This window comes from Psammomys obesus, unplaced genomic scaffold (assembly GCF_907164565.1).
Source record: "Psammomys obesus unplaced genomic scaffold, mPsaObe1.curated_primary_1811, whole genome shotgun sequence".
Taxonomy (NCBI): Eukaryota; Metazoa; Chordata; class Mammalia; order Rodentia; family Muridae; genus Psammomys; species Psammomys obesus.
In genome coordinates, this window is record NW_026596051.1 from 20,342,412 (window position 1) to 20,368,192 (window position 25,781).

The 25,781-nt window shown below is 48.9% G+C and overlaps 1 protein-coding gene across 2 annotated transcripts in view; it reads left to right on the top strand.

The window, feature by feature from the left end:
• Window positions 1–25,781, top strand: part of CUNH4orf50 (chromosome unknown C4orf50 homolog) — an 86,790-nt gene that overhangs the window by 39,126 nt on the left and 21,883 nt on the right. For both annotated transcript variants that reach the window (XM_055623739.1, XM_055623740.1), the window contains 2 exons: window positions 2,644–2,695; window positions 4,447–4,568. In XM_055623739.1, the coding sequence (XP_055479714.1) occupies window positions 2,644–2,695; window positions 4,447–4,568 (174 nt within the window). The remainder of the gene's footprint in view (window positions 1–2,643; window positions 2,696–4,446; window positions 4,569–25,781) is intronic.

Below are 25,781 nucleotides of genomic sequence, written 5' to 3' on the forward strand. Positions count from 1 at the left end.
GGTGACTCTGACTCTAACCTGAGAGTGTTCACCCCTCTGCTGTGTGCTCTGGAAACTGCCTCAGCCTGCTGTGGCATTTCCTTTCCATGACGGTTGATAGAGTTTCTACCACTTTGAGTCATGGATCTGTGGGAGAACCAAGTAGGCCAAAACACACAGCGAGCCAACCAAAGGGGCAGGAGAACAGTTAGCCCTCACAGGGATCAGACCAGGCTGGAGGTACAGTATGGCCCTGAGTCCCCTGATCTCTGTTCTCTGACAATGGGAACTGCACAGTCTGCTCAGCAGAGCTTCTGAAAAGCTAGGATGAGTTAACCTGTCCCCTGTAGGCAAGAGGCTGAAAACGGGTCCAGGGTCACATCCCAACTCTGCCACCTCTTCCAGCCCTTTGACCTATGAGAGGACACATGTTCTGTCTGCTGACTGTGTGTAGGTGACGTTCCAAGTGCTTGCAGAGTGTCTATTATCCCACAAGAATGGCACAATTCTCCTCTACTCAGATGACAAAAGGAGACTCCAAGAAGGTCTTCACCTGTCCAAAGACCTGCGTCCTCACGGAGCTTTCTAATTCAGCCCCTTCCATGCTGACTGACTTGCCTATGTGACAGGGTCTGCACATGGCCACAGTAATGGCCACTGCAGGAATGGGTAGGTGGCGAGTAGTTGGTGGTCGTAGCTGGGGTCTGGCACCCACCAAGGCAGTCCCTCTTGTCACCGGAAAAGCAGTCTTCAATGTGCGTGTGTCTGTCCTAGCATAAGGAATGAAAACTACTGTGATATGTAGAGAAGGCTAAGAATACTCCCCTGGTGCTTTTCCTGGCTCCTGGCCCATCCTGAGAGCACTCCCACAGAGGAGGTGTGGCTGGACTGCAGCTCAGGGTGTTTGCACAGGCTCCGTTAGCTTCCAGGGCTGGGAAGGTGAAGTGCTGGTGCAGGACCAGAGAGCTGAGTCTCTAAAGAGACGAGTCCCTAAGCGTGTCATTAGGCTGGGGTCTGAGAGTCTGGCTATTGTGTAGCCCTCTGTTCCTCTAGCATTGTGTTCTGAGCCAGCTCTGAGGACCCTGGTGGCCAAGTAGTGTCTGGAGAGGAAAACTAAGTTCTTCAGTGGTAGTGGTAGCAGCCCTTCCCGCTGGTAGCTGGACTGGAAGCTGGTCCAGAGCATTTGGCTTTATGGACAGTAGCTGTTGCTTCCGGGAACACAGATGGGAGTCCTGATGGAGGCCTTTGGGCTTTGGCTGACAATTTAGAGGGCTGCCTGCTGGCTGATGGACTTGCATTAGGCTGTATATTGCTGATGGGCTTGCATTAGGCTATGCATTGCTGATGGGCTTGCATTAGGCTGTACATAGCATCAGGTGTCTTGGTGTGGTGATGGTGGGTATCAGCTCAACCAGCTTTCACTGTGGCTATGACTGGGAATTTCAAGGTCTTGACATTTCCCAGGTTTTAGGTGGAGGAAGAAAAAAGGGCAAGGCAGACTTCTCACTGAAATTCTAACTCATCTTGATTGGGCCTGCCTCAGGGAGATTGACAGCCCCTCTGTGTCTTTTGCCGTCCTCCTCTAGCCTGGCTTATATCTCCTGGATTTTGCTTGGACTTAAGTTGTTGACTTTAACAAGTAAAACTAAGGCTCTCTCTCTCTTTTTTAAAAAAAAATTTCATGAGCCTATGTTGTCTCCATTTTGGAAGCCTGGATACCAAAGAAGCTGGAGCTCATCCCAGATGTAGCCTGCTTCAAGTGTCACATACTCCTGGTAGCCTCACCCAGACTCTAGCCTAGAGTCGGCTCAGTAGAGGGAAGGGTGGTCCCAGCCCAGGGTTTCTGAGTGAATGTACTGCTGTTCCTGGGATGTGCTGCATTCTATCTTCTGTTTAGACATGGTCACCTGCACAGGAAGGTCCTCTGATTCCAAAGGACATGCTGTTGGACCTCTAAGCCACCTGTCCCTTGAGTCAGTATGGTTTCCTGTTCCCCAGGATGCTCTTTGAGAATCTGCAGTAGTTACCTTATGTTGCTATGATAGACTATCCCAAAGGAAAGGGTCTATCTTGGCTCACAGTTCCACAGTGATAGAGTCTATCATGAAGCGGAAGGCATGACAGCATCATGGAGGCAGCAGAGGGAAGCTGGCTTATCACATTTTCATCCATAAACAGGAAGAAGAAAGAAGGAGCAGGAAATGGGGTGAGGCTGTAAAACCTCAAAGCCTGTCCCAAGTGACATACATCCTCCAGCAAGGAGCCCCATCAACTAGGGATCAAGTGCTCAAACACACAAGCCCATGGGAGACAATTCTCATTCAGACCATGTAGGGGCTAGAGCGCCATCCAGCAACACTGAACGATGAATCAGTGGCCCCTGGCAGTACCAGATGCCCCAACTTCCCTTAAATTTTCCCTTAATGCATTTCAAAGGGACGCTTGTCGCTATCTGTGCATGGAGGTTGAGTGAAGGAAATTTAATTGTCCCTGGCATGTGGTACACTTGAGCAGATCTGATCTGGGTCACCTACATGGTGGCTGAGGAGGGGATGAAGAAGACACATCATCACAGCCAACTTCCGGCGAGGGTGAGCTCAGCTGCACAGGGTGGCTACCGGGGGACCTTTTCACCTTGTTCTACTGAGATCTCCTTCCTTCCAGACAGGCCACCACCTGGATGTGAGCTCCAACAGGACAGCAGCCAGAGGAGGAGGTTAGTGCACCTGCCAGAAACATTTCTGTGTGTTCAGCAAAAGCCAGGGTCCGGTGGGGTGGGTGCAAACTGCCTGATGGCAAGTTTGTACCATTCAGGGGACTGCCTATTTCTCCCTCTCCTTCTGAGGGAGACCTGTCTTACCACCTCACATGTCAGAACACACCACAACAAAACAAGAAGAGCCTCAAATTCCTCAGCTCCATTTTTTTTTTCATTATGAACCACTACATCCATTTGCCAACCCAGGACACTCATATAAGTAATTTCCATCTATTAGGAATAAGCTCATGGGACAGTTGTGTTCAGCCCATGCCTTCATTGTTGTGAGTTGACTCATGTCCTCTGCAGAATGTAACATGGCCACCAAAGTGGCTGAGGATGCCATGCTGTAGGGCAATGTGATCGTATTTCATTAAATTTAAAGGTGGTAGAGCTGTCAGCGCTATCACGCACACACATCCACATGTGGCCAGCAAGGCAGGCTAAGAGATGAAGAAAATATTAACTGTGGTTACTCAGGAAGAGGAACATGAGTGGGTTTGTTGTTCTGTTATCTTTATTGTAATAGTGAAACTAAGGTGCTGGGGGACCAGACAGACTCTCCTCTCCTCAGGCCGGAAGTCCTTAAGTGCCACTCACTAGCAGCATGGGGCTGACTCTGAGGGCATGTGGAGGTTGCATTCACAGACGTACTGGGCACCCTCCAGGTCTGTTTTTTTCCCTGTGGCTTGTCTACTAGATTCTGTTCTCGCCAGCACTGTGATCATGGATGAGTTCCTCAGTCTCTCTCTCTCTCTCTGTCCTGCAGACTGTTTTCAAAATGAAGATACTATGATGGTCTTGTGCAGGGCCTGGCACGTAGCCGGGCATCAGTACATGAGAAGAAAGGCTCTTCTTGTGCGGATGGGGCTGCTGCCTGTACCTTCACTGATGCCCCTCTAGCCTGAGCTGGCACCCGTTTCTACAGCGGAGAGCTGTGAATTCTAGCTGGCTCCACTCTACCACTGGTTTTCTAGCAGTATGCCTTCTCCAAGCTCAGCCTCTCTCACTTGTCAAATGCAGGAAATGCTTTATCATTCATGGGGCTGTTTGTATTGGGTTTTTGGAGGCTACCTGGCACCCCCTGGAGGGGGTACATACAAGATGTGGAAGCCAGCAGAGGGAATCCAGGAGGCAGCCCCATCCTGGAGGCCTGGCAGCTAGCAGGGAAACAGGCAGACAGGTAGTGGCCTGGGGTAACCCCAAGACCATGATAACGCTATTACTAAGTGTGGTAACTCAGAGAACTCAAAGGCACCCACCAAGAAAGCCTCTGTCACAGAGATAGCCATATGGGAAAATTTGTGGATAGCAAGAAAGTGGGAGAGCAACAGAACAAGAAAATTTGAACACAGGGAACTTCCCAGAGACTCATACTCCAACCAAGGACTATTCATGGAGATAACCTAGAACCCTGACAATGCAGCCACTTCTGATGAGAACTGATAGACTAAGATCAGAAAGAAGGAGAGGAGAACCTCCCCTATCAGTGGACTTGGCATGCATGCAGAAAGGGGGGGGAGGGGGGGACTGGGAGGGGAGGAGGGACGGGATTATGGGGGGATACAAAATGAATAAAGTGTAACTAATAAAAGTTAAATAAAAAATTAAAAAAAAAGAAAGTGGGAACATTACGATAAAGTTTAGGACCTGTTGATTTTAAAGATGTATGCCTGGCCTGAGGTATGATTGAGGATTCTCTCTTCCAGCTCAGGACTATCTACTTAATTCTGAAACAGATAGTGTCCTTCAAAGACTGTGGGGTGTGGAGTCCTGGTCCCCTCCAGGGACTGAGTGGACATCGCAGACGGCTCCACCTGGTTCCCCAAAGGTAAGCACACACCTTTCCTCACTTCTGAATTATGGTTTTGATTGAAAGTAAATACACTCTCATGTACACACACATACACACAGGAAGAGAGAGAGGGGGAGAGAGGCTTGCACACACACACGGACACATAATAACCCCAGTAAAGCCCACCAGTTTAAGAACTCAAATGTAACTCAGTATCTATTATCTGCTTTTCAGCCTCTGTTTCTGGTGAAGCCGTGTGCTGTGTCTTGTTACTTGTCTTGAGTGCTGGCCGCCTGTGTGGAGACCCGGGCCCTGATCTTAGGTTCTGCTGGGGATCCCTGCCCCAGAGAGAACTTCCCTTGCTATGATGGGCTGGCCAGTACCTTTCTCACCCAGGGCTGATTCAAAGACAATGAAGCCACAGCAGCTCTGCCTGACATCTGATGCTCACACTCACCTCTGGGCACAAAACCTACAGGCTCCTCACAGTCCTCTCCCATGGTTCCTGGTGTCCCACAGGTGATGAGATCCCTGTCCAGCATCCCACCCTCACAGTTGCCTGGGTCTCCTACCAACTGCCACTGAGGGGAAGGCACTGACACACCACTGGACTGCACAGAGAACCTTCCCCCTGCTGTCAGTGTCATTCCCACAAAGCTTCACAGCCTTGATCCTTTGCAGATCCTAGCTAACCAATATATTTTACCCACAGTTTGTCTGGATTTTCTAGTTGTTTCTACTATGAAGTACCTGAACAAGTGCTCACTAGACACTCTGCAGCTTCTGCAGACAAATTACATAACTGATTAAATCTGGGGCCTGGCTGACCTGAGTTCAAACCCCACCCCTGACCCTGTTGAGTCAGTGTGATGCTGAGCAAAGCTCTTCATGTGTTTGTATATTCATTTCCTTCTGTGTAAAATGGAAGTGGTACTGCCCGATGTGGTCATGAGAAGGAAAACCAGCCTCGCGGCACCCTGTATTTGCAGGGAACCCACAGGTCCCACAAAACGATGAAAGAACAGAGAGAACCGCCCTCCCTCACAGCGTCTCAGTGTAAGGTTTGCTCTTTTCCATCTTGATTCTTGTGAGATCTCATCTACCTCCATCTTTATAGTTTTTATTTTAAGCATGAAGGTGGTACTTTTGCATATCAGGGTTGTGGGGCAATTTGATGACCCCATATGTATAAAGTATTTGTTTCCAGTGCAGGAAAGACATTCATAAGCGCCAGACTGGGCCAACAGCAGCCCCGTTGGCTGCTCCCCATCCCCATCCCTGGTGGATGGAGGGATGGCTCTAGTCTGCTGTTCAGGCTGGAAGGTGGACACATGGCCACATCTGGGGGAAGGCTGGAGAGGCAGATGGGCTTCTTGCTGCTGTGCTATTGTAGTTGGACCTTCCTGTGAGTGCTGGAAGAAAACATGTTTTCAGAAGTGAGATGCTGATACTGATTGTCTTATGCCCAGGCTGATGGCAGGCTTACAGACTGGGTTAAGGATGAAGTCACATGACCTGAGTGATGTGGAACCAGCAGCATCATAGCCACACACACTTACATAAGATGTCTGGGGTCTTCAAAACTAGAGAGGATCCAGAAGAGGGGAGGTGGTGCACATTTTGGGGGGGAACATGGGGACACTGGCATGAGACTATCATGCAGGAGACACAGAGCTTTCCAGTGTGAAGGGTGTGTTTTCCTGTCATTGAGAACAAAAGCCTTTGCTTCCATTCTGCCACCAGCCCAATGCCTATATGTCAGTACTTGCTTAATGGCAATGTATGACAACCCAGCTGGTCCCCATCTCTATTTCCTTGGCTGTGAGTTGGCCTCTTAGAACTGTCATAGGAGGAAGTAAGCATGTGGTCAGACTTTGATGTCAGCACAGAAAGTGCTTGGTAAGCATTAAGTCGTCATTGTTGCATCTTCCTCTGATAAGAGGTGTGCACCTCAGAACCATAATCAAAGGACACAGAGACCTACTTTTGTTTTCTCCTCTCCAGCTGTCTCCATCTCTGGGCTCAGCCTGCATTCTCGACAGTGCTCAGCAGTGGAAAAGCAGAGCTTTCCCCATCATGTCAAGGGGGCAGAGGCAAAATATCCCACTCTCCCTTCCTTGCCAGCAGCCTCTCGCCTCTCTGCACCTCCTGGAGGATGCTGGCTTCCCACCAAGCACTCAGGCAGTGTGTATGCAGCAGTTCCCAAGCTGATAAATCACTGCAGCAGGCGTAAAGTTGACAGGGCCGCTGGCTCTCTGGGGCCACTTCACAGCCTCCATAAATATTTGAAGCAGAGCCTTCCGAGAGCACTTTAAGAAATCGGTCTTGCTCTCAGCCCTTGGTGAGTGGGGAGTGCTTTTGTCTCTGGCCTAAAGGCTTGTGGTTGTGGTTGGAGCTGGGAAGGTGTTGGAGCACATTGCAGATGTTGCAGTTCAGCTTTGGTAGATGCAAAGGCAGTGACAGAAGGGTTTTCTAGAAGGACCAGGCCACTATCTCTTAGCCAGCTGTACAGTCACTATCCAGGATGAAGCATGGCAGGCTGCCCTGGGAGGGGTCCTTGATCTTTGTCCCAAGCCCTGATCCAGGCTCTTCCACCAGGTGTTTTTTCCCCTCTTGAAGGGAAGGTTAGATCTCCCTTCCCTACTATGTTCCCTCCTGGAAGGGAGGACAAGGACACAGACAAGAAATGGAGGCACCTCAGGATGTCGGCAGAGACTGTGGGCTTAGATTAATGCCTTTTGGTTTTCAGTGTGAGAGGGAATGAACAGAGAACTCCTGTTTGCCCTTTCCTTGCCTTCCCCAATATTAGCATTTCATGAGACCAAACACAACATGGACCTAGGAGCCAGCGGGTTTGGTTTCCAGGAGAAATGGGAGCCATTGAAACACAAGCAAAGCTCACAGAGCCGTGGCCACTTGTCCTGGCTGGGGGCTTGGGAGAGGAACCATGCCAATGTTATATCCTAAAGAGGCTATCAGTGGCCCACATCTCATTCAGTCATCTGGCTGTCATGGTAGCTAGGCAACCACTGTCTGCTGCTGCAGTGCTGGGAAAGACATATGAAAAGTGTTCTTCCTCTTTGCTTGGGGACCCCGAGATTCCTTCCAGATAGGAGAGCACTTTTGTGGGAGCATTTCACAGTTGTTTTCCTTAAATTTAGCTGTTGATCTGGGTGTGGTACCCCACCCCTTTGATCTCAGCATTAGGGAGGCAGAGGCAGGCCGATCTTTCTGAGTTCAAGGCCAGGCTGGTCTATATAGCAAGTTCCAGGCTAGTAAGACCTCATCTCCCAAATGAATAAAGTTACCAATTAAAGTGAAATCCCATTTGGCATGTCAACCATCATTTCTAATGATGAGGTACCCTACAGAGCTGGGTGAGGGCTTCTGCTTCTCCTGTAGCATTGTCTTGGATCTGCATCATTAATGTCAACAGTCTGGATATGGAGACTGTGATGGAGAGAGGATGTGCACCTGAGGTGCAGGCCAGGGACAGATCATCCTGTGGGAGTGGTGGTGCCACCTCTGGTCTCCAAAATGGTCCTGCGAGGCTAAGACACAAGGCGTCATCCTGTCACCTCAGGTCCCCTCCAGCCACTGCTCAGATTCTGGGTGAGAGGCAACCCAGATAGGTCGATCCAGAGTGATCACTGCCGCTCACCATGGTGATTACATACTAAATGCAAAATACTTGTAAACCAGAAAGTGCCACAAGCATTCCCTTTTGGGGTGCACTGAAGGTCTCCAGTCAGGGCTGCTTTGTGCTCTGACTTCTGAGCACTGTTGTAACGGATGCTGGTAGACTCTGGCCTTCTCCCAGGCCTGCAGAGCTCAGCCCTTTGAAAAGGCACAAGGAATCCTGCCACACCCTCAGTCAGCTATAAGTTATTAGATGCCCCAGCATCAGCACAGGGCTTGCGTCAAGGATGTTGAAAGCCAGGCAGGAGCTGGAGGCAGCCACCCCTCTGCCTAGGCCTCTGGAGAGTCTGGCAAACAGACTAGCCCAGCAACTGCGGCAGAAAATAATTTATCAGTCAGTTGTCAGCAAGCCAGGACTTCCCCTGGCGCCTAGCCAAAGCCAGTGAGGAAGCGTGCCCCTCCCCCTAGCCACAAGGCAGGTCCTTGGGGAGGCCCGGCTTTGCTTGTTATGGGCCAAGGAGTCGCTGAGTTGAATGTGGTTTCTCTCCCTGTGGGCCCATTCATCTTCCCGTGACTCTGGGAGGCTAGGGAACACTGGAGCTGGGTCTCTTTGGTCTCCTACTGGCTCCTGCTTCAGGGCATTCAGGCAGACGATGTATAGACGGTGACCTTAGTGCCATAAGCAGATGGGATGCAGGGTAGGACTATGGAGAAGGAAGCTGACCGTGAAGATACAGGAATAGACTCCTGATAGAAGTGTGTACTGTGCTACATCTCCCTGGGGGTGCTGCCAGGGAGGGGGAGGTATCAAAGTGGAGCAGCCAAAGGAGCAGAGTCCCCTCCCTACCTCCCCAGGGTAAGCTGTCCCCATACCTAGAGAGAGCATGGGGTGCTGTCACATTCAGCTATCAGACACACAGTTTTCTGTCACTGATGAGCCCTGGCCAGGAGTACACTAGGAAAGGGAGGTCAGCAGTTAGCCCTCCAATGCCAAACAACCTCTGTCTGTCATGGTGATGATTTCTCTAGGATTAGCTGAGCACTGTGTGGGTCCAAGGCCAAGGAGGCTGGGGTAAGAGGAAATTTATAAAGACGGAGTGAAGGGAGCACAGAGAGATGTTGCTCACAATGAGCTGCTATTAAAGGAATCCATCCCTAGCCTGGTGCTGTACAAGATGGGCATGTGTGAACCTGTGGAGCTGCGATGGCCTCTGCCCATGGCTGCACCTCCAGGATGCCCTGCCATAGCTCTTTGTGGCAAGTGTGTGTGGCAACATCTCCTCTGTCATCACCTCTGGCTTTAGTTGCAATTACTTTTGATTGTTATGGGCACAACAGAATTGACTCCCATTCTTCTGCCAGTTTTCCCACATAAATGTGTTATCTTCTCAGTTTTGGAAATGGCTATCTTGCTTCCATGTGCTGGGCTCACAGTTAGGAGGAAAGAACCATAGGGGATGCTTCAAAGTTGTGAGATGGTCATTGGGGCTGGTTGATAAAGTGTTGGAGAGAGTGGGTGGCCTTCGCTGAGCCCCGAAGGTTGGTAATCTGGAGAGTGGGATACGAAATGTTAGGTCCACCTGACACTGTGTTCAGATCCTGTTTCCATTGGAGGCAGCAAGCCTGGTGTAAAATCACAAGAAGCAGGGACCTGGGCCCACAAACCCACAAAGCACAGGTGGAGTGTGGGCCCGGAGGACAGAGCCTCATGCACACCCTAATCTGAGCTAGCCAGATGTGGCTTTCAACTGCATCCCTAGGAGGCCTGGATTCTCCCTGGCAAAACGCCTCCATGGTGACATCATCTTCCATTATCTTTGCTGACATGACCTGGTGACATGCTTCAAGATGTACCTTGCCCTGCAGCCTTCCTAACTCAGTGTCAGTCTCACATGCTTTCCCTGTGCCTAAGCTGAGAGGCAGATGGTTTAAGAGATAAGCATATTACCTTCCACCCCGTGCACTGGATTCTAGCTCTGACCTTTGCATACTTCTAGGGTCTCAGTGTTCTGGCCTGGGGGTGGGGGTGTCTGGCTCTCCCAGCATGACTGGAAGGAAAGAGCCACTCTTTGCCACACTAAGAGGCCCGGAGCATGGAAGGGCTTTAGCACTCTTGCCACTATGTGACTGTATGTGATCTTTATAGTTCAGGTACAGGAAACTCTAGAATGTGGTGATGGAAAGGTGAGCAGGACTCAGTTCTACAGGGGCCCTGGCAGGAGAGGTTAGGATAAAGTACAGGTGCTGCTCTGGGCTCTGTGTGGCAGTTTGCAAATACCCCCTGAGGCACAGCTGGTCATACTCTTAGGACCTTGTGGCCCCCAAATGCCATGTCCATGCCACTGTTGAAGTGTATGGTCAGTGTGTCACTGGGCATGGGCAGTGTCTCACACACTTGGGTGCCATGATCGCTGGGCTCAGCATAGAGCATAGAGGCCTCTGGAATCTTCCAGAATCATAACGATAATCAACACTACTGCAGGCGCTCTTGACAATAGTGAGAACACAAAAGAACGTGGTTCTGGTTAGGAGAGAGGTCTGTATGAAGGCAGGGAGCATCTGGGATCCAGACTATCCTTCTCTCTGCTCTGTGAGCAGAAGAAAGGGCATGACCTGGGATGACGGGAGATTCGAGTTTGAGGGGAGTGGAGGAAACATTACAGTGGCTGATGTAAAAAGCGGTTGAAAACTGGTTTCCTAGCCAGGCATGCTTGTACACCTCAGCACTTTGTGGGCAGAGGAGGGGAGATCTCTGTAAGCTTGAGGTCACATAGTAAGAGCCTCTGTCACAGGAAGGAAGCATGGGAGGAAGGAAGTGAGTTTGAACTCATTTTGGGAAACAATCTAGACTATAAATGTCAAATATTTTCAAAAGCAGACAGAATATAAAAGGTTCCATTGTGCTCCTCATTCATCTTCAACGAAGATCAGCTTGAGGGCAGGTTCTTTATCAGTGTCCCACCCTTCCCTCCTTCCCACCCATACTATTTACAGATAGACACACATCATTCAGTTCACAAACCTTTTTAAACACTGTTTCATCATCATGCTCCAAAGTGATTACTCTTTAATTTTATCAAACATCCAATTTTATCTGTTTAATTTTCTAATTATTTTATAAGTTACATTAGCATTTTTTTGTCGTTTATTGAAACTGTATAAGGTCTCACTATAGGTGACTGACATGTCTGTTTTGAGGTAGATCTCTGTAAGACAAAACCTGCCTCCTCATGAGTGTGGTCACCTGTTGCGTGGTCACTTCCTCCATCCCTCTCCAAAACATTTCCATCTTCCCAAACTGAAGCTCTGTCCCTAGAAATGTGAACCTTCCATCTGCATTGGCAATCACCCGTCTACTTCTGTCTTAAAGAAGTGACAATGACTAAGTCCCTCATATGGATGGACTCTGTGGGGTTCGTCCCTTTGTTAGACTTAGTACAGTTTCATGAAGGTGCATGTACACAATAGCATGTCATAATTTTCCTCCTTTTAAAGGCTGAATAAACTTCAACTGGATAGACTTACCACAATTTGCTCATCCATATGTCTGTCCATCAATCCATCTATCCACCCTACCATTCATTCACTCATTCATCCATCCATATACCCATTCCATTTACCCATCCATCCACAAACTCATCCATCCACACACATTCATCTTATCCATCTATCTATGTATCTGCCCACTCATCCATCTATCCTCATATCATCAATCTGCCCGTGAAATGGCATTTTATATCTTTTTTTTTTGAGGCAGGGTTTCTCTGTGTAGCTTTGGCTGTCCTGGACTCGATTTGTAGACCAGGATGGCCTCAAATTCACAGAGATCCACCTGTCTACCTCCCAAAGTGCTGGGATTATAGGCGTGTGCCACGATGCCTGGCTCCTTTTATATCTTTAAATACATGTGTTCCTCTCTTTATTTTCTTGCAGTCATCAGTGGAAGAAACCAGGTCACTGCCTTGTGTTTTTCACAGTGGGTCTCACTGGTGTGTCTCAGTGGTGTAGCTGAGGTCCTACCCTTTTCCACCTACTCTAGACTTTGCGTCTGGACCAGATTCGTATTTTCAAGGGCTAAGTGTTCAGCCACTGATCTGTGCCCCATACTCTGCATGTCCCACTCTATTAGAACACAGTGGCCACATGTATCAACTCCTTATATAGCCCCCTAAGATTGGAAGCTGTCGATACCTACAATAAACAGAGTCTCCACAGATTAAAGCCATCTTTGAGAATCATGGCAATGGGAACACGCGCAGCACTGTCAACTGTGATTGTTCAGGAGGCTGAGGCGAAGGAAGGCACATCATGGCTGCCCTGCAGCAGTCACTTCTGCCCACAGCACCAAGAAAAGGGGCATTCAAGGTTCAGCAACTGGAGAAGTAGTAGACTTAGGACAGAGGAGCCGGGCAGACATTCTTGCAAATGTATTCCTAACACAAGGCTATGGATCTTCTGTGGGGGTCCCCTGTGATAGTTCCTGCTAGCAGGCATGCTTGTGTGGTCCCCTCTTTCAGTAGCTCCTGGCTTCATTTATTGCTGTTTCTGTCAACGTCTAGCAGTCATTCCATTTGAATGTGAGGACTCTCAGAACGTGAAGCGAGAGCTGTTCCTGGAAGATATGAAATTTAAGTGTGCTACTAAGAAACTCAGGTGCTGCCAGACCTATTTCTGTGGGGCGTAAAATGAATTCCAGAAACTTCTCTCCCCTCTTCAGGAGAGAAGATTCCCATTAGATGAACCAGACTGGGAGCCAGAGGCCCAGGAAGCCCTGGTGACACTACCCTTAGGGCCAACCTTGGGATCCTTCTCCTAGGTTGGTCTCCTGGGCCTAGACAACAGAAGGATCTAGGGTCACTGTGCAGGAATGAAGATAGAAGACACATGTCTAACTAAAGATTAGTCAGGGCCTGGCACAGGGCCAGTTTATGTTAGATGCTCATGGTATTTCTCCCTCACATAATGGAGGGTAGCCCTCTCTGAGGCACTCTCTCCAGTTCCAAGGTGAAGGTGTCAAATCTTATTTATCCACCAGGCCCCTCCTGTGCTAATGTGTTCCCTGACTTCCTTGCCCACTGAGCATGCTCCGTGTAAGTAACCGAATCTTCAGATGCTCCACACTCACGTTCACGAAGCACTTTGTAGGTGCAGTTTTGGATTATCTCTCTCTTTACCAGAGAGCTGAGGCTTAGACCGACCCAGCTCATCAAGCGCAGCAGAAGACAAGGGAGATGAAATGAGTCCTGGCAAGATTTAGCCTCAGCTGGAACCTGGGTACCAGCAGCCGCTTGGTCCTTGGGGGACCTGTGTCAAGCCAAGTAGTGAATAATCCTGAAAGATGATGGATGGGGAGGTCATGGCCTTGCAGGGCTGTGTAATTAGACTGATGCTGCCAAGGGGACATCTGCTAACACACACACACACACACACACACACACACACACACACACACACACAGGCTTCCCTTTGCAGTGGGGGATGGGAGTTCCGGGAAGCCCAGGGTGTCCTGCTTGATGGAAGGGTTGTACAGAGAGCCACTTCCTCTCCAAGCAAGGTCAAGAACTGGAGCCATGGGTCTCCATCAAAATTCACTTTAAAAGCCGGAGGGCAAGTGTAGGCATGTAGCTCAATTGGTAGAGCGATTACTAAGCCTGCAGGGGGCCCTGGGTTTGAGTCTCCCATTCCCCACTGAATAAAATGGACATGGTAACACAGGTCTGTCATCCCAGCGCTTGCGAAGCAGAGGCAGGGGTATCAGAGGATCAGGGTCATCCTTGGCAACAGAATGGGTTTGAAGCCAGGATAGGCTATAGGAGACCCTGACTCAGGGTGGAAGGACATTCTGGGATGACGTGGCCTTGGGAGGAAGGAAGTGTAATATTGACAACACTTGAAGCTGGCTAGAAGATTTCCAAACATTGCCCTGAGCCCATGGCCCTCTATGCAGTGCCTAACCACTCCTGGCACCACAGCCAGAAATAAGCATACTTTAAACAGCATTGCTTTCTGCTTATCAAATCAGTTTATTTGGGAAATACAAACAAATGAAGTAACAAACAAAACCACCAGATATTCATGCACTGAGAGGTTGTGAATTTACCCCCAGGCAGCTGGACTTTTCCAGTCATTGAGCTCCCACAGTGATAATGAACTGACGAACTACTGAGTGTAGCATTTTGGAGGGGCAGGAGGGCGTGATGGTAAAGATGGTGCCATCTTGAGACAGTCAAGACACTTTATAAATATAATAGATGTTCCTTATCCTTCTGTGCCTCTGTTTCCCTATCCGTCATGAACATTAGTAAATGCGTTCCTGTATAAAGGCTCAGATTAGAGTGTGACACACTGATGAACTGTCATCCACAGGCTCAAGTGTCCCCAGCCAGTGGCACTCTCTTGGGAAGTGGCAGAAACAGGAGGCAGGGCCTGGTTGAAGGAACTAGGTTACTGGGTGATGTGCCTCCTAAAGGTATCCTTTCCTTCTCTCTTCCTGTTTCTTTCTCTCTGTATCCTGTGCACCAGGAGGGAATGCTCAGCTTCACCTGAGGCCCACAGCAGTGAAGCCAGACAACTGTGAGATGAGACCTCTGAAACCGTGCTCAGGGGCAATCTTTGTTCCTTCAAGCTGTTTCTCTCAGGCATTGATCATAGCCATGAGAAGCCACATCAGGACAGGCAAACACTCCATTTTCACTGGATATCATATATATCATATATGATATATCCGATATCATATATATATGTATATATATACATATGTATATATACATATATATGTATGTATGTAGCCCTACTATGTGCTTATCATCTTCTAAGGTTTCACACATGCTGCCATATTTAATTTCCAAATGACACCCACAAAATTTGTCTCACTGATAGCTAAATCGATGGAATGCTTGGAGAAGAAATGGTACCTTTATTGACTGGGCATCTCCCCAGCCCTCATCTAATCTTGAAACAAATTCATCACAGAGCATGACACAGAGGAGACACCTGATAGATGAACCACCACCACCACCACCACAGCAACAACAACAAAACAATACTGAATGATTTGGAGGGGTGAAAAAAAGGAGGGTGTGTTGTTTAAATACTGTTGGGCTATTGCTGCCCAAAGCTTACTTCGTGAAAGCCCCCCCCCCCCATTCATTCATTTGCAAGAATGCTGGCAGATCCAGAATTCTGCGCTTCAATTCCCACATCTCTGGCCTGTTCCTGAACCACTTGACTGCCAATCTTATCTTCAGTAAAGTCATTGCTGCCTGCTGCAGCGTAGGCACAGAGAAGAAGGCCTTTGTGGTCCACGGTGACCCAGCCCCTCTCCCTCAGGGATTTTAAACCAGCTGTGGTCTTGATGTAGCCAGGATGGGGCATTCCCTGAGAGCCATCCCTTTCCCCAGGAGGCACAATCAGTCTGAAAGCTGTTCCTCTGGTGAGAACAGCTGTCAGGGTTGGGGATATTTCTCAGGAGTGTAGCTGGGACCCACAAAAGACAAGGAATGGGTTCTTTAGCTTGAGGGGTCCATGGACTGTTATACCTGAGAAACAGGTGATAGGGAGGGGTGTCAGAGTAGATGGGGAGAAATCTGTCTGGCACCAGGTTATTCTAGTTCAATCCTTTGTGACACGGAATGACACCCTTTCCACTTCAGCGGCCACATGACAGGGAGGTGCCGCCTCCCCAGCAAGGCTGCTGTGAGGAAGTGGGGTGCGTATACTCAGAGTGTCGAGTGTGTATCAGTCAGCATGGGCTATGCCCCTTGGGAGCAGAGGTCTCACGTACTGTGCTCCAAGCACTGTCTTTCTAAATTCTGGGAGGTACAGGTGTGAGAAAATGTCACTCAATAGAAAACACCCAAGAGGCATGTTCATGTCCCAGCCCCCACCATCCTGTGTGGATTCCAGGGGAAGAGTTACAGAATACGGGAAGATGGGACCAAGGCAAGGGATATGAGGGAAGAGAGAAGCTGTGTGAGAAGCCATGACAGGCATAGAACCTGGAGCCAGTGCACTGGTATTCCAAGACAATCTAGACAAAGTTGTGTGTGATGGTCAGCACTGGGGTCCTATGAGACCAAAGAAAGAGGGCAACAGATGTAGGGTTATGGGGTGCTATTCAGTAGCATCACCCTGGAAAGGTGCATTTATGTTGGCTAGGACAAAAGTGACCTCATCTAAACTGGAGTGTCCATGGACCTTCACCTAACACAAGCAAGCTGGGGTGCTGGGGTCTCATGACAGATCTCCACACAGCATTCTAGTAGCTTTTTATGTTTGGAATGTGCTGGGAAAGCCATGTGGGCAAAACCCATTGCAGTCGCTTGGGGCAGTCACAGGGTTTATGACTCTACAAGGCTGTGCTCAGGTCCTGCTGAGTGCACACAGTGTAAGCTTACCTATCTGTGAGCCCTGCAAGCTTCAGCAAGGTACCTCCTAGGGTCTTTAGCCAACAAGTACAACTATACTCACCTCACCATGTTTAACAAGAGCTTTACACTCAATTAAGCTGAGAGTGCAAGTGGGCACGAGCATGCATGTATGTGTGTGTGTGTGTGTGTGTGTGTATGTGTTTTATAGTGATAGTGATATGCATATATGCGGAGGACAAGTCATTCCTAGGAGCCATCCATCTTGTTTCCTGAAGCAAGATCTCCCATCGGCATGAGGCTTCATGGACTCATCTCGGCTAGCTGGCCAGCAAACCTGCATGCTTCCTGTCTCTGTTACGCAGGATGGGGATTACAAGCACACACCATAACCCACATAGGTGGCTCCTGGAGGATCGAACTCTAGTCCTCATGCTTGTGCAGCAAGGCCTTTATTGACCGGGTATCTCCCCAGCCCTCATCTAATCTTGAAACAAATTTACCACAGAGCATGACACAGAGGAGACACCTGATAGATGAACCACCACCACCACCACCACCACCACAGCAACAACAACAAAACAATACCGAGTGATTTGGAGGGGGAAAAAAGGAGGATGTGTTGTTTAAATACTGTTGAGCTATTGCTGCCCAAAGCTTACTTCCTGAAAGTCCCCCCCCCATTCATTCATTTGCAAGGCTTTGCTCTGCCCGAGGTTTTCTGCTGGTCTCACCCACACTCATCAGAGGGTTCGCTTGGCTGTGGAGTCAAACATGACTTGTGGCTGGTGGCTGATGATGGCTGGTGCTGTTAGTGGCTGTCCAACAAGGCTGCTCCTCTCTCTTACACACAGTCCTCAGCTTCATGGAGGCTCCTTCAGGTTTCTGTGTGTGGAGATATAAAGGGTGGGTTGAGAGAGAGCAGGGACTTGAAGGTTTCCTGAGGCCTGAGCTCTCACAGTGACACTGCTTCTTTCCCTATTGTAAGCAGGTAGCAAGCTTCTCCAGACCTGAGGAACCAGGCTACCTCTTGCCAGGAGGAGCAGGACAAGTCCCGTTCCAAATAGCTGTGCACACAGAGGTGGGAGGGACCTTCTTCACATGTGGATTTTCTAGCAGCCTCCCACGAGCAGGACTTAGATTTTGAGGACACTGGTAATGGGAAGTGACATGAACTTCAAACATTCTCCACCCAGCAATGCCAGCAGCCCAGGGAAGAGTCTGCTTTGCTTTGTCTCTAGGAATAGGCAGCTAGGTCGTCATGACCATGAAGACAACTTAGGTGATAGGAACAGTCCTGCAGGGGAGTCCTGCAGGAGAGTGCAGGATCGTGGGGACATCTGTCACAGTGAACTGCTCAAAGGTGAGAATGTACCTGCGGTCTTTATTGTGTGGGTGGGCAGACTGCTGCTGAGTGGCAGGATTGAGAAGTTGTGTTGACTTTCACTAATGTGTGCACCGGCAGGGGCCCTGGGTTCTCATGACACCTGGAGAGCACTGTGTAGGTTTGTGGTGGTGGCTCGCCATCAGGAGATGTAGGATGATGGAGCCATAGCCTGCATCTTAGGAGACTTCAGGGAGCCTATTGCCAAATGTCGCTGGTCACACTTCTCTATCTCCTCATTGATTGCTCCCACTTCTAAAGTTCTGAAGCCTGTAAGTCTGGAACTGAAAAGGAAGATGCAGTTCTGGGTTACATAAAGTTGTTGATGGAAAAAATCTCTTCTGCCAACAACTAGAGAGGCAGAATAACATGGTTATGTCTTTGGAGGGTGTCTGGTGCTGAATAGACTAAAGGAACCGTATATGTGCCAGGAGAAGCCTGGAAAATTTGGTGTCCTCCATCATGTGGGGCAGGTACAAGAAAGAGAGTTGGGCTTGGTGATGTGGGTTGGGATCTGGAATGTTCCTCAAAGGAATATGTGTCTACATGTGGAAGAATTGATCCTCAGCCTGAGGTAATGTCTGGAGGTGATGGCTTCTTTAGGAGGTATGGCCTAGAGGGATGAAGTGAGGTCATTGGAAGCATGTCCTTCAGTGGCATTCTGAGACTATGCCTCTTTCCTCTCTTTTTGCTTCCTGGCTGCCAGGAAGGAGTCATTTCCTTCACTGTCAGTTCCTGACATGATGACCTGACTTGCCACAGGTCCAAAGCAAAGGGACTATGTTACCATGGCTCGTAACATCTAAAGATTTTTCTCATTTTAAGTTGAATATCTAAGGTATTTTTCACCAGTTGGAGAGCCAATAGGTGCATCTGGTCCAGGCTAGGAACCTTTCCAGAGACAATTTGTGGCAGGCTGGAGGGGCTTCCTACACCTGACCAGCCACTACCATAGGGATATACATTCAGCAGAGTACAATGCTGTGCAGGGTGGTATGGGGAAAATGTAGTAGTTTGACTATAATTGGCCCCATAGGCCCATAGGGAGGGGAGTGGCACTATTATGAAGTTTGGCCTTGTTGGAGTAGGTGTGGCCTTGCTGGAGGGAGTGTGTCACTGTGGGAGCAGGCTTTGAGGTTTCATATGCTCAAGCTATACCCAGTGTGGTACACCGTCTCTTCTGCTGCCTATGGATCAAAATGTAGAACACTCAGCTCCTTCTCCAGCAGCATGTCTGCCTGCAAGCTGCCATGCTTCCTGCCACCACAATTATGGACTAAACCTCTGAAACTGTAAGTCAGCCCCAATTGACTGTTTTCCTTTTTAAGAGTTGCCGTGGTCATGTTGTCTCTTCACAGCAATAAAACCCTCACTAAGACAGAGGATGAATAATAAGTCCCACAAACAGCAGAGCACAGACCTTTACAGTCTCAATGCTGAGATGAAAAGGATGGACCTTCATGGTCATTCAGGGAAAGAGTCTTAGTGGACAGCAGTGTTTTAAGCCTAGAGCCACCGGGTTGCAAAGGGAAAGCTCCAAGTGGCAAGCTGATCTTGTGCCTCAGAGGGGATCCATTCTAAATCTAGTGTGGAAGAGAGATTTGGTGCATAGGGCAACACGAGGACACCACTGCTTAGTTGGGTCAGCAGCCACAGTGGCAACTGATTTGCTTGGTTTCTCCCATAAATCACAAAAGCAGATGAGCACAGGAATTGAGAGGAGGCGTGTTCCTTGATGGAGGGGCCATCTGTCTCCGTAGCAAACTTGGAAGATGGGGTGAAGCAAAGGCGGAAGCTAAGCATCATTTGTCTTCAGTGATGAGAGGGAGAAGGAAGCTGACAGCATATTATGAAAGGGCTTTGACAGGTTTTTGCAATGAATAAGAAGAATTGGTCTTGTGTGATATTAAGCAGAATTGAAACTGGATGGATTCAAATTAAGTTGAAAAAACTAAAACGGTTATCAGAGACCTGGGGGTGAATCAGCCCGACTGTCTCACTGCAGGAACTGAGGCAGTTCCTGGGAGAACCAAACAGCTTGATCGGGGATCTGGTATCTTGGTCATGAAGCTGTTCTGTTCTCTTTTGTGTCTGTGCATGTCTGGGCAGGTGCGCATGTTTGCACATTAGTGTGGAGGCCAGAGGTCAAAGCCAGATAATCTTTCTCAGACACTTTCCACCGTGTTTACTTATTTTTTGACACAGAATCTCTTGGTGAACCTGGAGGTCACCAACTCAGCTTGAGTCATTGTCCAGCAAGCTCAGGGATCATCCCTTCTCCACCTCCCAGCACTGGGACTACATAGCCTACTACTGTGCCTGGCTTTTTACACGGGTTCCGGAGGACTGGACTCAGCTCCTCCTGTTTGCATGGCAAGCACTTTACTGACTCAGCCATCTTCCCAATCCTTAGTTTACCTGATGATGGGACGGAAGTGGGTCTTTGGGCTTCTATCTTGTGCCCACATCTCCTTCCTGGCTGTCATGGGGTGAGCAGCTTCCTCTTCCACAAACCCCTCTGCCATTAGATCCTGTCTCACTTTGGCAGAGTATGGAACTACCTAACCTTGGAGTGAAAGCTCTGAAGCTGTGAGCAGACCTTCTCTTGTTCAAGGTCCCTAGCTCAGGCTGTCATTCACATGCCCTTCTGCCTCTCTTCTTCATCCTTGTCTTTCTCTCCTCTCTTCTGACCACCCCCTCCACAGGTCAGCTTCATCTTCCCAGAAGGTGGCAGGTAGTGTCCAAACACTGTGGCTCAGGCAGTGGTCAACCTGCTCCATGAGACATCCGCTTTGGCTCTCAAACAGATATCACAGGCGCTGTTGAGGCAGCTGTGATGAAGGGTGAGGAGGTGACAGCCACTCAAGAGTGTGGGGTCACTGAAATTCCCAAGGCAGACTTGCTTGGCCTATTCAGAGCTGCAGTTGGTGGGGGTGGGGCTCTTTGTCTTTAAGCCTCCTTTCCTGTTCTGTGATGTGGGAGTACAGGCAACCCCAACTCATAGCACTCCCCAACTCCCCAACTCATAGCAGGCTTCCATCCAATGAACTTAGCGCAACTTGAAAACACTGCAAGTGGGAAATGCTGAGACTCTACCTATCACCAGCACAGGGTTCCTGGATGCCTTTGTGCCCTGGGGACAACTGGGAGCTGAGTTTGTTTCTGCTGCTGGGCAGGGAGGAAAGACTGTAGCACACGTCACTAGCCTGAAGAAGATCAGCTCTCAATTCAATGTTTGGTTTTGGCTGAATGCACACCAACATAAGGTTTAAAACTCCAAAGTCCAGTTGTCATGGGATGGTACCATCTGTCATGGCTAGATGGGTCTTCCTAACTGAGTGAACAAGTTTGTGTGTGTGTGTGTTTGTGTGTATGTGCACGTGTGTAATCTGTATGGAATCTTCACATGAGAGTAAAGGCCCTGTCTCCCACCTCATCCGCACTTTTTTGAGAGAGCTTGCATGGTGTCTTCTGCTGTTTTCAGTAGCAGAGGCTATTAACCAGTTTTGCTCTTTGTCCAGGACACAGATTGTACAGAACTCAGGAGCATGCCAGCTATGTGGCCTCGACTCCCAGTGGGTGTGACCCACCCCGAGTGAGACACACGCAAAGACCATTCTAGCTCTGACTCTGTCCCATATGGTTTCTTTTCAGTGGGGTTGAACCAGCTCTGGCCAGCCACACCTCAAGTCACTCGTCTGTCTCACTGGAATAGGGTCAGATTCTCATTCCCAACATGCGCTCTGTTAGGCAGCCAGAGAGGCTTGTTCACTAATGCTTTGCTACAAGCTTTTCCTCTTATTCCATCTAGGCAGCATAAACACAGAAGTGAATTTAAGCAAGAGATCCATGGACATTAACACTGTAGCTCACAGCCACACAGCAAACTGGTTGGGCACATGTTTGCATGACCTTGTGGGGGTAGTCAGGCGCTGGAGCAAGCCCAGGGGTCATTCTGTATTTGCCTTTCTAGGTAGGCTGTGCTTCAGGGGTATCTGCTCTGTACAGATCAAAGCTGCTGCCACACAGGAGGACCCAGAGGAGGGTCTGCTTTGATATGTGTTGTTAAAGGTTCTTTAAAGTGCTTGGTGTTTAAAGGTTTGCAAAGCTTGTCTAAAAGCTTTATGTGAGTCGGCAGCTGGAAAAATCGAGTTGGTACTAGTGACAAAAATGGTTCAAAGATGAGCCTGGAACTGAGAACCAGAGATGAGGAGGCTGGTCTCTACAGGGATGTTGAAATATTGCTTAGTCACAGAGACCAGCAGCACTTCCTCTGACTGCCAAGCACCTGGTGAACAGAGACCAACTGTATACACTCCTACACTCCTAGAGAAAGAGGAGGGGTATCTGTGTCCAAGAGAGGCAGGTCATCGCCCGATCCTTAGTTCTTTACCACAGCACACAGAGCAGCATCCCTCTAGAATCCGGTCTTTCCTGGATCCACCTCTGGTTTCCACTGTATCTAAAGTGTCTCCTGAGTCCTGTAGACATGTGCAGGACAACATTTAAAGGCTGTAAACACTCATGAGACTATAAAGCAACCTCATAAAAGCTATCATAAGCTTTCAATCTTCCAGGCCTTAGAGAGCTTACTTACTGTGGGGGGTAGCTCCTGTGGAACACATCATTGTCCCAAGAGCCCTTAGTGGTAGGACATCTTCAAGACTACCTCATCTTTCCCGAGAGGATAGTATAAGAAAGCCATTGCACAGGATACTCATGTGTCCCACTGAGTCTTGTCTCTCCAGAAGCACAGACAGATGGAGAATTCCATAGGCATCCTTTGGGCTGGACCCACATGAGTCACCGCTACGTGTGCCTCGAGCAGCTCACATTCCTTGCTGCTCTGCTAACAAGAAGCCCACAGTGAATCTCCTTCTCCTTCTGATTCTAGATCAAGCCGCTGTCATCACAAGGCTAGGAAACAGCAGAGGAGTCTGAGTTCTTGTTTCTCAGAAGCACACGTGCCACATTGGGCATCAAAGTCAAGCCATGAAGTATTAGTACAATTGCCTCACAAAATAGTATCCTGATGCCTAACTGGATTGCTGGGTTTGAGATAAAGGAGTGTTTACTTAACTTCTATCCTTGAGGTGGCACACATGTTAGCTTGAAAAAGAACAAAACAAAACAAAACAAAACAAAATGACTGCTGGTCAATAAGTCAGAGGCCTGGACAACATCTATACCTTTTGCATAGGTGAAGGCCTCCTTCTTTACTAAACAAGATGATGAGCCTCGAGTTCCCCACTTCTTGTATGTTAGAAGCCTTAAATGAAGGTTCTCAGACAAACTATGATCCAAATAGCTGTGGTAGTTTGAATGAAAAATGGCCCCCATAGACTCAGGGGTGGCATTATTTGAAAGGATTAGGACAGGTGGCCATATTGGAGTAGGTGTGGCCTTTTAGAAGGAAGTCTGTTATTGGGGGCGGGCTTTGAAGTTTCAAAAGCTCAAGCTAGGTCCAGTGTCACTCTCTCTTCCTGTTGCCCAGATGATACAGACATAGAAGTCTCAGCTCCTTCTCTAGCACCATGTCTACCCGGTGCTACCATGCTTCCTGCCATGATGATAATGAACTAAAGCTCTGAACTGTAAGCTAGCCCCAATTAAACGTTTCCCCTTATGAGAGTTGCTATTATCTGCTCTGGTCATCGTGTTTCTTCACAGCAATAAAAACTCTAAGAAAGTAGCTCAGAGTTCATTCTCTGACACATTATTCCAAAAGTAAGACTTGTTTGGAAAGCCTCAATTTTTATAGCTATAAAAGTATCACTGTGTTGAAAAATCTTATTTTGCCAAGATTTACAAATATCTATGGTTGTGAGCCTAGACTTTAACCATCTCTCCAACACCCTCTCCCTTGGGTTTTTGAGACAGGGTTTTTCTGTGTAGCCTTGGCTGTTCTGTAGACGAGGCTGGCCTCGTCAGTGGATCCATCTGCCTCTGCCTCCCAGAGTGCTGGAATTACAGGCATGCGCCACCTCACCCGGCTTACAGATAAAGCTAATGGCCACCACCTATTTATGGTTGCCAAGCATTTAGCCATCAGTGTGGTTTCTGTGGGCAGGAGGCAGTGGTCTTTCATGCCTAAGGTTTCATGAAAGTCCCTCTCTTCTTCCTTTCTAGTCTCCACATCCCTCTTTTCAGGAGTCCGGCTGGATGTTTGCCTTGTTGGCCTCTACCAACAGTCACTTCCCTCACAGCAGGTGCTTTATAAAAGCCTGGGTGAGACTATGACAACACATTCACTATAGCTTCAAGCCACCAACCCACTGCTCACCATCTCAAAGTTTTTGCTTTGTCCCTTGGGGCTTCTTGGCCATTGAGACACAGATGTCACTAATTGTAAAATCTATCATGGTCTGACTCGCAATAAAAAAATTATCAGAAATAGGAGAGACATCCAATTGCATTAAGCAAGCGATGACACAGCGCAGTAATGAAGCACAGTTTCACGTACCCTGAGCACCAAGAGCTATGTGTACTGATGACCGTCTCGGGGGATGTGGGGATCCAGTGAGTGGATAATGGCTAATGGGAAGATAGTGCCAGGGGAAAGGTAAAATGTCCAGTGCTGAAGCCCCCCACAGCTTTGCAGTCTCCGCTCTGTTAACACGCAGCCCTGGGAAGGTTGCCTTAGTGTTTGTTTCCATCTGTTTCCCCAAGTGTCTCAAAGGGGCACCTAACGCTTGCATGGCAGAGAAAGGCAAGGCAGCTTTAAAAACATCTGCCACATTGACTTAAATGAGCTTCCGGGGGTGTTGTGCCTGCGTTTCAGAATTACTGATCCTTTGGAGGTGACATAGCTCTGTAAGGCTGGCGGCCTGAGGATGCAGTGTGTAGGAGCATTTGTTCCCACAGCTCTTCCTACAGATTCTCAGGGAAGCCTCCATCTTTCAGTTCCCATCTGTGTCCCACAAGGACCTGCTCCTGCCTCTATGAAGCACGGAAAAGCAACAAAGGCGATTTGTCATCTACCCCACGTGCTCTCTGGAGACGCAGAGCCCGGCTGCAGCTGGCTGTCATAGCTGTCGAGTGTATGTTTGCTGTGTATGTTTGCATAGAGATGAGTATGTGTGCCCACGGAGAGCTTCAGACACGGCTTTCACCTTTGCTCTTCCGTGGTAAATGCTTTTGCCGTTCTGGCTTAGGACCATCCCTTGATGGATGTTCGGTGGATGGAACGTGAACACAGTCCCAGGGCCTTTTGTGGCCGAGTTTTATTTCTGACTTAATGAGCTTCACTGAATCCAATCATCATGTGTCTCATGAACACTTGCCATTTATAGATGGCTATAAACGTTATGTCTCTTAATATGTGTTAATTTAAGCTTCGTGTTTGTGGGCCCCTCGAAGGAGTTGGAACTGGGACTGGGAGAGCAGTGGGGCTGGTCTCATGGTCCACCCAGGGGCACAGAGCAGGAGGAGTCAGTGGCAACACCGCACAGTGACTGACTGCCGGGAGGGACACCTGGGCTGGGGAGAAGTTCGGCAGTGCAGCCGAACCAGGGTCCAGCCACCCTGAACTGAGGGCTTGGGAGATTGGAATTAGTAGTTCAGAGGCCAAGGCAGGAGGACTGGAAGGCTGTGCAGAGCAAGGAATGGGCAGCTATGGATGGAGGAGGACCCTGCCACTGAGGAGAGAGGTTCCCAAGGCTGGCCTTGAGCAATGATCATCCAACCCACTGTTATATAGCTTGCTTCCGACTCCCTGATGCCAGAGCTCCGGTTCTCATGCTCAGAGGGCTGCCTTGGGCAGCTGAGACGAGGTTTCCTAGTCTCTCCTGCCGGTCCTGGTCCTGCTTGTTATTAAAGGCACCTCACACATCTGGCTGGCAGACATTCACAGGCACCTGC